The sequence below is a fragment of the Thunnus maccoyii genome, chromosome 6 (genome assembly GCF_910596095.1).
Source record: "Thunnus maccoyii chromosome 6, fThuMac1.1, whole genome shotgun sequence".
Lineage (NCBI taxonomy): Eukaryota > Metazoa > Chordata > Actinopteri > Scombriformes > Scombridae > Thunnus > Thunnus maccoyii.
Genome location: NC_056538.1, coordinates 9935929 through 9947375, shown reverse-complemented (window position 1 = coordinate 9947375; position 11447 = coordinate 9935929). Strand labels below are relative to the sequence as shown.

The following is an 11447-nucleotide window of genomic DNA, read 5'->3' as shown; positions in this document are numbered from 1 at the left end:
TCAACATTAATAATGTATCCACTTCATTTTATTTAATGTTTCACTTTCCTTCACTCAGGAAAAGTCAATCCCGATCAAACTTGAAAATTCATCCTTTCATGTTCATGTGTCATTTTCACCTCCTGCACAGAATCACAGCGTGCTCTGAAAATGATCCAACTATTCTTCCCTGCCTCTGATTTATATCTTGGTCTTTTGTAAAACCTGTAGGTTACCACAACATAGTATCTATGGTGCACACCTAAAAATGCAGTTTTATTCAGTTTTGTTGCAAAATGCCATATCCACCATGTGAAACAGAACTAAGACAAATTATGGTACTCTTAAAGCCACTATACAGTGCTGCTTGAAAGTTTGTGAACCCTTCAGAATTTTCCTTATTTCTGCATAAATATGACCTAAAACGTGATCAGATATTTACACAAGTCCTAAAAAAACTAGATAAAGGGAACCAAATTAAACAAACAAGATAAAAAAACAAAATGTGAGTAAAATAATCAAATCTTACATATTTGTGGGAGGGAAAAATATGTGAACCCTTGCTTTCAGTAACTGATGTGACCCCCTTTTTCAGCAATAACTTCAACAAAACATATCCGTTAACGTTTATCAGCCCTGCACATCAACTTGGAGGAATTTTAGCCCGTTCCTCCTTACAGAACAGTCTCAACTTAGGTATGTTGGTGGGCTTCTTTGCATGAACTGTCTGCTTCAGGTCCTTCCACAGCATTTCTATAGGATTAAATTCCAAAACATTATCTTTCTTGTGCTCATTCTTTGGTAGAATGACTTGTGTGTTTAGGGTCTTTGTCTTACTGCATGATCCACTTTCTGTTGAGCTTCAGCTCACAGACAGATACCTTGACATTTTTCTGTAGAATTTGCTGGTACAACTCAGAACTCATAGCTCCTTCAATGATTACAAGCCGTTCTGGTCCAGAGGCAGCAAAGCAGCCCAAACCATGATATTACCACCACCGTGTTTCACAGATGGGTTAAGGTTCTTATGCTGGAATGCAGTGTTTGCTCATCGCCAAACATAATGCTTCTCATTCAAGCCAAAAAGTTCGATTTTGGTCTTATCCATCCACAGAATATTTTTCCAATCATATTCTGGCTTATCCACATGGTCTTGAGCAAACCACAGACAGCAGCAATGTTCTTTTTGGAAAGAAGTGGCTTTCTCCTTGCAACTCTGCCATGAACACCATTGATGTTCAATGTTCTCCTGATGGTGAACTCATGAACATTGACTGTAGTCACTGCAAGAGAGGCCTTTAGTTTCCTAGACGTTACCCTGGGGTCCCTTCTGTCCTCTCGGACTATTACACGCCTTGCTCTTGATGTGAGCCTCATTGTTCGACCACTCCTGGGGAGGGCAACAATAGTGATGGATGTCTTCCATTTGTACACAATCTGCCTGACAGTCAACTGGTGGAGTCCAAACTCTTTAGAAATGGTTTTGTAACCCTTTCTAGCTTGGTGAGCATCAACAACTCTTCTTCTAAGGTCCTCAGAAATCTCCTTTGTTTGAGACATGACACACATCAACAAACCTGTGTTGTGAAGTTTAGACTTTGATAGTGAAGACTCAGATTTCTCTTCTTTAAATAAGGTAAGGCATCCCAGACTCACACTTGATTGTTATCCAATTGATTGAAACACCTGACTCTAATTTCCCCTTCAAATGAATTGATAATTCTAGAGGTTCACATACTTTTGCCACACACAAATGTAACATTGGATCATTTTCCTCAATAAATAAATGAACAAGTGGTTTTTGTCTCATTTGTTTAATTGATGTCTCTTTATCTAGTTTTAGGACTTGCACGGAAATCTGATCATATTTTAGGTCATATCTATGCAGAAATAGAGCAAATTCTAAAGGGTTCACAAACTTTAAAGCAGCACTGTATGTGAAATTTGAAAATATCCAATTTGGGTGTTAGTATCATAAATGACTACATGTTCTACAGATTATAGTTTGGATGTACGTAAAATTACATTTTTATAGCAGGAACATGTTTTGTTCCTGTAAGAGCTTTCACAATCTGTAGACAGAAAGGGAGTGTAAAACGTGTTAATATGTATGCACCTCATTGCACAATCTATGACAAAACCAACTCACATTCTGTTCAAGCAAAATCCAACAAAATGAGCTTGAATCAGTTTAATACAAAATTGCCCATAAGCAAGAAATGTTGATTTATGTGGTTCTAAAATATTTTTTTTCCAAATTTTGCACAGAGACACTTTTTATACTCTTTTTTGTAATGGAGTAAATGTGACATTAAAAAGATTATAGTGCTGAGTTTACCTTCTTTCAATTTAACCTATGATTTTCAACATTGTAACAGGAGGCTGTACATAATACTGGGGAACAATGAGTCTCCTGCTTAGAGTCTCTGCTGCCCTCCTGTGGCTATCTATAAACAGAATACAGTACATGCAGTTTCTGTATTCTGCTGAATGGGCCTGACCTTGCACTACAGCAGTCACTGTGGTTTGATTTGGAGCAGTTGCTCATCTTTTGTGTATTTTGAGTCCTTGATGTTGTTTTATTCATTAGCTGTGCACACATATTTTCATGTAATTTTGTGCTGTATCATTCCTGGTTTTGCTGCCCTCTGTTACGGTAGGTTGTGGCTGAGTAATATTGTGGCTCACTGACCGTGTCAGATTTCCAGGTCCATATGTGCCTGAAAGTATAATTCCACCATGGTTTTATACAGTTACATTTACATTATTTTGAGTTCCAATCTGCACTGTAAAATATGTGAGTCTATTGTTTGATAGAGGTCAATGAGGTGGCAATGTTTCATAGTTTAAAAAGCCTTTGTATGATTTGTGGCTCAATGCAGACCTTTATCTTTCAGCTATGTGACAACAACAACAATGAAAATAGAGAAAGCTATGGCTTTCAGTCAACTGTTGTCCATTTCACAAATTTTGTTCATATGCAACCAGTTTATAAAAGCAAATAACATTTTCAGGGAAAGCCGGGGTTTCTTGTATCTTCAAGTTCGAAATTAATGGCTAACATGTTCACAGACAATTGCCATAACATTACTTATATGTGAAGGAGTAACACAGCAACATGGACATCCTATCACCCCTCTTTTTTGCAACTTGTTGAACTCATTATTACTTTGTTTTTAATTTTTTAATTGTATCTTAGTCTCTTTGGCTTGTTAGATTGTCTCTACTAGTTTGTGCAGGGCAGGTAGGTGGGCATAACATTGACATGTGTTAGGCCACAGTCTGGGATTGGCTGGCCAAGGTGTTTGGTCCTCATAAGAAAAAGGCTGAAAGCTGCATAGAACTGCAGCACTCTGTGGTATTAATCTTCAGAGGATTACAACCATGATGATGGGAATATCACTGGTTTTTGATCATAAACCAGAACTGACCTGATGATGGTGCTACATAAAAAGTGAGAGGATCACCAAAGTCATTATAGGGTTCATTGTTTGTCCATTCAGTAGTTGTTGAGATATTTCAGTTTGGATCAAAGTAGTGGCTCAACAGACCAACAGACTGTCATTGTCATCCCTAGAGTCACTCTAGAATGGACAAAAAGCCAAAAGACATGGTCATGGTTTGAACATTGAACATTGAATTATGAATGAACAGACTGACTGTTCATACATAATTCTGACTGTTCATACAGCAGCAAACTGGGGGGAAAAAAACATCCACACACAAACATTTTTGAGGCTAGTTTTGTGCAAGATGAAAAGTGGTGAGTGCAGATTTGCACATTTATGGTGATATTGTAGGTTGATCATTTGGAAATGTACAGGAAGAATGGGCTTCATTACAGCTCTGCAAATTAAGGTGTTTTTTTCTTTCATCAGCAAAACGTAGGTGCAGCTGAATGACTCTCAAATGATGGCCAATCACACACTCAGTGAACTCACTGAATGAAGATTCCAGTTCATGAACCATTTTCTGACTCACTTCCTGAATAAAGTGGAGCCAACATATTCATTAATCCTTACATGGACATGGACATAAAAACTGCTATGAATATTATTTTATTATTTTCTCTCTATTTTCTAACAAATCAAGACTTTTTAGAAATACAATATATCTGAGGGCACATGGGCCAGTTATCCTAAAAGCTAAAATGAAATACCTGGTCTCAACTTTCAAAATTTTCAAATAATAATAATAATAACTATTAATAATTGAGTTAACATGGTAAAACAGTGGAAAAACACAAACAATGAAACAGAATCAGCATCTTATAGGCAGTGAGGTACAGTAAGGAACAAGAACAGATGAGAGTCCTTACTGTTTATCCCTGAAAATCTGACCTACATCAGCTTTGCTCTGACACAGCAGGAAAGTGGTTGGTTTCATCATACCTCATGTCCTCCCTCTACAACCTTGTTGCATGTTCCCAGCCAAAAGACTATAACAGAGTAGTACAGTAGTAACATGGATGAATTAGATTTTGTTGGCATGATTAGTGCCATTCCTGCAAAGAGCTGGGCCATAACACCAGTGACTGGATTTAACGATAATAGGCCTTTTCCACTACAGGGACTAACCTACCGGTACCTGAACTTGTACCCATTGTCCTGGGTTCTGATTTTGTCTCCACTGTCCTCTGCCTGAATGGAGAGGATCATTGCCTGTGATTGTCATTCAAGTAGGCTATGTGTCATCACAGCTCAACTACAACAAATGCAACATGGCAGTAAAGAGAGAAAGACAGAACAATAATTGAACTGAATAACTGAGAATAGTGACTGGAATAAAACTTGGTCATAACTATATACATTCTGTCAACCCAATACGGCTTGAGAAATACAACAATCCTACATAACATATACAAAAATGTTTTTGTTTCCCATTTTGCTGATGTTAATATCAACACTTTTTCAACTATAACCTTACATCCAAATTTTAGTCGTCATTTCCAACAGACTTTATGTTAAAATGGTACTTTACATACTTTAAATGCAAAGACCCTGAGATTGATTTTACTGTTAATATAATGTTATAATGGGAACATTTTTGTATCGACACATGCCATTTTTCCTTCATGATTTTACAAAATGCTAAAGATTCCTCAAAACAAAGAGTATATACATAAAAATGCTTTTATGTATTATTTTATTTACTGTGTTTTTTTCTTCCTCTTTTTGTCATCGTCCTTGACCTATTTATCCCTCACAAGACATGATTATAATTTCAATTTACAATGTCTAACATTCGATCATTCCCAGCTTGTAAAATACAATTAAAGGCTAATGCAGAACCGGCCACCTCACCCTAGAAGGCTTTGGATTGGATGTAACAAAAGTGCTGATCTATCCTGAAAAGGAGAAAAGAGGAGAAGTCTCAAAAGGCAATAAATGCAAACTAGTAGGTACTCTCCGTTATCATGCAACTAAACGCCCCACAGTCTTTGAGTGAGATCTCTGTAGTGTCACAGGACGGTCAGTGCAGGACAATGAGGGATTAACTGAAGGAGACAGAGGAGGTGAGTTTTATGAAGCCGTGGTGAGGGTGGAAGCAGTAATTGAGGCAGAGGAAGGAGCGTACTCCCTAAAAAAGAGGAAGGGTTTTAGGTAGCAAAACACATACAAGCATAATCTCATTAGACATTTGCATAAGAAGAATTTTTCGCAGTGGGAGGATAAAAGCAGTTTCAGAAATATGAGTTTCTAGTAGAGACAGGCAGGATAATACTTGTTAACTTAGCAACCATGAAATAATTTTCCTTTATCACTCTTTGGACCATCACCATAGTTTTGAGTCCTCAAAGCCGCATTAATGATGTTATTAAGCACCCAAAAACATAGTTCATAAAACTGTATCTTTCAGAACTCAGTACTGCATGCACAATCTTTAAATACAACAAGTGGGTCACAACACACATCAAAAGTGTCCATGTTTCCACATTTTGTTTGTGTGTGCTTGTCGGTGACCATTTTAAGATACCAGCAAAAATCCCCCTTACTGCCAACTTCCCCCTGCCATGAGTCAGAAGCAGTCAGTTTACCACCATCTAAACAATGATGTTACTCCAAAAATATTTGTCTCCACAGGATGCTCACGTGTTTGGACTCAGTGTTTGTTGCAAATTACACATGATATCACTAATAGAATGCAGATGAATATTTATTTTTCTGCTGTGTTTCTATTATTCTTCTGACGGCAATTGTAATGCATCATAATGCAGTAATTGGGATGTTTTCATTCCTTATAAGAAGAGCATGGGGATGAATCATAATCAATCATGCATGAATCATGCATTCATAATGTTATCAGAGGGTAATTAATGCTCCACAAATCACTGTCACCATAACTACCAATCCTTTTTAATGAAAATTGCTAACTGCAGCATCTTTACGCAGAGTGTGGGATTTTCCACACTTAAAAGGTTCACGGTTTTTCAAGTCTGTCTTAAAACAACAGTCAGTTGCCCAAATGAACACTGAAACAATATGTTTGCTGTAATCGTTCTTCCTCCTGCTGTTATTAGAAGATAGCCTTCAATGTGCTAACAATGTAAGTGATAGGGAACAAAATCCACGGTCCTCGTTCTGTGCAAAAATATACTGAAAAGTTTATCTTGAGATAATATGAGGCTTCAGACATCTGAGTTAGTCAAATCATGTGGATATCTTCCACATTTGCAGTCTTTTTAGTAAAAAAAATTCCCACTTTGTGTCTCGACGGAGAGTCTTTTCCTGTTCAGCTGTGGTGGAAGGATCATAACAAAAAGAGGGAATTTGGCACTAAAAAGACAGTAACTTTGAAATATACTGAATTGATTTGACTAATTTGGATGGCTGAAGCTTCATATTAGCTTCAGATAAACTTTTTATACATTTTTGCAAGTATGAACAGGGGGAATGATTATAGTATGAAAAACGTGTCTCGGTGTTCATATGGACAACCTGACAATTGTTTCAGGACAGACTTGAAAAACTGTGAACCTATCCTTTAAAATACAGTCTCATCCCTCGGCAAAAGATGTCATTATAAGACCTTTTCCAAAAGTATGTTGATAATGACCGGAATTTAGAGTGACCCTGTCAAATCATTCTGTCAAATGCTCAACAACTCCTCAGATGTGCCTCATGTACTCAGATATAACTGATTAAAATACAAACAAAGCCACTTGTTGATTATCTGATATAGGAAAGTTATTCTGAACTATATTTCTAATGGTCATTTATCCACCTTTTTTTACTACGTACAAGTTAAGGAATGCCATTGTTGTGGCAAGAGCTAATAATTATATACCTTAGTTGTTGCACAGACATGGACATAGTAGAAAGGAAGCATGTCTTTACCTGCCCTGACAACAGGGATGTACAGGTAAATACAGTTACATTCTTTCAGTGTATGTTTCCTATTGTCTGCAATGATACTGGCTTTATAAATATTAACAATATCTGTATCATATTCATGATCAAAAAGCTCTCTTATCTCATATTTTGCATCACATTTTTCCATGTAACCTCATAATCAGAAGTTATTCATTGTTTTTGTTGAAGTAAGCAGGGTTACTATGCTGGTAAGTGACATCTTGCAGTCTACAGTTTCTCATAATTAAAGATAATTTACGTATTTGTTACTTTTACTCTGCGTAATCCTGGTGACTGAATCACACACAATACTGGGGAAACACTTAAATCAGCACAACAGATAATTGCCACACCAAACCCTTGGGGAACATTTGTTTGCATGGAGCCAGCTTGTCAACATGAGAGTACTCACATAATGTCAAGTACAGTTGTATAAAATGTCATATAAATCACATGTTTCATTCAGATTTCTTGTTTTTGTCATCTCTTTTTTTATTTGAGACTTGTGTGTATTAGTCACTTGTCTTATAATGTCTTGGAATAGACTCAGAATGACTATCATGGAACAAACACCACCCTGAAATCTTTCCCATAAGTCCATTTTGTACAGAGTATTTATTATTATTATAGTTATATTCAAGGGAATAGATAATAACTCATTTTGTGACATCCTCATTAATTGGAAAGAATGTTCATCCCTTCTGGATCTGCCAGTGAGATAAACACAAGATTGCTCTTTTTGCTTAAAAAAAGAGCGTCATTTTGCCTCATAGACATTTTCAATGAATCTATTGCTAAACTCCTTGAGTCATGGCAATTTTGTTTTACCATAACATGTTAGCCAGGTTCAAAGTATTCCCAAACCACAATCACTGTTGTTTTACAGATACAAGCACATTCTCACCAGTCAGAGGAGGAGGAAGTGGCTGGGTGCTTTTACATGAATCACTGGGACCCTTTGAAAAAAAAGTGGACTCAAACCACTATAAATACCCTTCACAGCTTCTTGACCCCAATGAGTGGTTTGGAGAACACAGAGACAATGACAATGATAGCTTTGCTGCTGCTGGCGCTGGTCGCTCACTCCTTTGCTCTGCCTCTGCCCTCTGAGGACACAGACAACGTGCTTTTAGCAGAGGTAAGATCTGCGGTCTTTATTTCAGATCTTTTATTCAAATGGTTTTGTGTGGCTTTACTACTGTAATTATCAATTTAAAAGAAAAACATATCTTCACACTGCCCTCAGTGTAAGAAAGGAGCAATCCATTCATGATTTTTCATGCCACTATGTGATTCAGTACATCTTTCTTTTCATCTCTCTTTTGATACAGAAATACCTTCGTCGGTTCTATGGCCTTCCAGCTGGTCTCCAAGGTAGACAGGGCTCAACAAGTAGCTTTCAGACCAAGATCAAGGAAATGCAGAAATTCTTCAAACTAAAGGTGACCAGATGCGGAAAATATAATACTGTTGGTTTTATTCACTTGAGAGAAAAGTGAATAATAAGACAGCCTTTTTATCTCATGAAGAACTTCAAAAAGCTCATGATATGTGTTTAAGATATTTTATTTTATAAAAGTTTGATGGTTGATCCTTCCCCAGTGATCAATAATGATGGTTTTGTTGGTTTTGATGGTCCTCCTATTGTGTAAATCTGTGACTGTAGGGGGAGTCTATAAGATTACAGATACAGATAAGAGATCACAGATAAGATTACACTTTATGTTAAAACTGCACTGCTACCTCAGAGTAAGAGGGCTTAACTATAAGACTAACTCTTCAAAAAGTAGTCTTTTTGATAAACTATACAGTACTTTATCAACACATCTATTTAAGTCATGTATTTATTTATTGTTTCCTCTTCTGTAGGTGACGGGGAATCTGGATGACAATACTTTGGACCTGATGAAGCAGGCCAGATGTGGTGTCCCAGATATTGGCGAATACAACCACTTCCCTCAACACCTTAAATGGCAAAATAACAACGTCACATTCAGGTGCTCTTTGAAAATATATTATCACTATAATGTTAAAGGCAATCAGGGGTGGCCATAATGTTCCTGCAAGGAGATGAACATCTATTTATATAATTTATTCACTCACACTCCTTGTCCTCTATCCCCTGATATTTCAGGATATTGAATTATACACCAGATCTGAAGAAGGCTGATGTAGACAGAGCCATCCGCAATGCGCTGAACGTTTGGGCTGATGTCACCCCTCTGATCTTTAAGAAGCTGCATGAGGGCACCGCTGACATTATGATCAGCTTTGGAACAAAAGGTACAGTTGACCTATAATGTTAATTCTGATATACTGTTTATATGCTCTGAATAGATACAGAAAAAAATACATGATGTTGGTTTTTGTAGGTTTTTTTTGTTTGTTTTTTGGGTTGTTTTTTTTGCTGAAAGTGTAATCACATGGTCTGAAGAATAGACTTATAATAGTGCACGTTTTGTTTAACATATTTTAATTTTGTCTGTCCTTCACTCTAGAACATGGAGACTACAATCCCTTTGATGGGCCAGATGGACTGTTGGCTCATGCTTACCCACCTGGCCAAGGACTCGGAGGAGACACTCACTTTGATGAGGACGAACACTGGACCAAAGATTCATCAGGTAAGAGTTATGCACAAATGTTCAACATAAGTCACTATATTGTAGTCTAATGACTACCACTGAATCAGTGAGGCCTATCTGAACAATGATTTGATTGATCTCTTCTCTGCAGCTTACAACCTGTTCATAGTGGCAGCCCATGAGTTGGGCCACGCCCTCGGAATGTCTCATTCTTCAGACGTGGGCGCCCTGATGTACCCCATCTACTCATACGATACAGGCTACCCACTGTCTGAGGACGACATTGAAGGCATTCAAGCTCTCTACGGTGGGAAAAAGCATGATTTGCAAGTCATATCACAATTATGCTTTTTAAAACATTAGCTTTGTCTTGTTTTTTTTTCATGGAAATATTATTGTAAACTGTGCACTAATGCCAGATGTCCAATCACAGGCCCAAACCCGAATCCAAAGAAGGTGAAGCCAAAGCCTGACGCACCGAACAAATGTGACCCCATGTTAAGTTTCGACGCTGTCACAGAGCTCAGAGGGGAAACCATTGTCTTCAAAGACAGGTGCAGTAAGAGTCAGTATGATACAACAGTGATGCGGTGGTACATACAAAGACAGTACAGTAAACACATAAACTCTAGATCTTGTTCATCATAACATATAAAGTGAGCAAGAGTTGATTATTCTAAGAGTTTTCAGATTTGCATACTTATTAATCATGCCATTGCTGCAGATTCTACTGGCGTCTGCATCCTCAGATGCCAGAGCCAGAGGAGACACTGATCCAGACCACATGGCCATCCCTCCCCAAAAAGGTGGACGCTGCGTACGAGAACCCAGAGAAGGATGTGGTCATCATATTTAGCGGTGAGTTATTATTGTTATTACAATATTATTTTATCATTTCTTAGATACTTGATACGGTATACATGAATCAAAATTCTGCCCTGGGTTTTTACAGGGATCCGAATGTGGGCTTTGAATGGATATAACCTTGTTGATGGTTACCCGAAGTACATTCATAAGCTTGGACTTCCCAAGAGCATAAGGAAAATCGATGCAGCTGTCTACATCAGAGACACAGGGAAAACTCTACTCTTCACCGATGAGGAATACTGGAGGTATGTGATGATACATGTGATATGTCTCAGTTATTTTAAAAATCTTTGAATCTGCACAGTACAGTATCCTTGGCGAGCACCTGAGTCATTTGTCACCCACAGCTATGATGAAGCGACAGGCACCATGGATAAGGACTACCCAAGATCCATTGAAGACGATTTTCCTGGAATGGATGACGAAGTCGACGCTGCTGCTTATCACTACGGTATTGTGAAGCATCAAATATCACATTCTCAGTGCAGCTCAAGTGTACAGAATGACAATTTGTTCCAGATATACCACATTTTCTAACAGTCATCCTCTCTGTTCTCTTTCAGGATACTTGTATTTCTTCCATGAACACCTGCAGTACGAGTACAGTTACACCTCAAGGAAGGTCATGCGCATCCTGAGAACGAACTCCCTTCTCAACTGCTGA

General features: G+C 37.8%; 1 protein-coding gene across 1 annotated transcript; it reads left to right on the top strand.

Moving 5' to 3' along the window:
* Positions 1 to 8373: 8373 nt before the first annotated feature.
* Positions 8374 to 11447, top strand: mmp13b (matrix metallopeptidase 13b). The gene is made up of 11 exons (XM_042414591.1): positions 8374 to 8469; positions 8663 to 8773; positions 9201 to 9328; positions 9466 to 9614; positions 9830 to 9955; positions 10068 to 10223; positions 10350 to 10470; positions 10641 to 10774; positions 10869 to 11028; positions 11131 to 11234; positions 11347 to 11447. The coding sequence occupies exons 1-11, from the start codon at positions 8374 to 8376 to the stop codon at positions 11445 to 11447; spliced, it is 1386 nt and encodes a 461-aa protein (XP_042270525.1).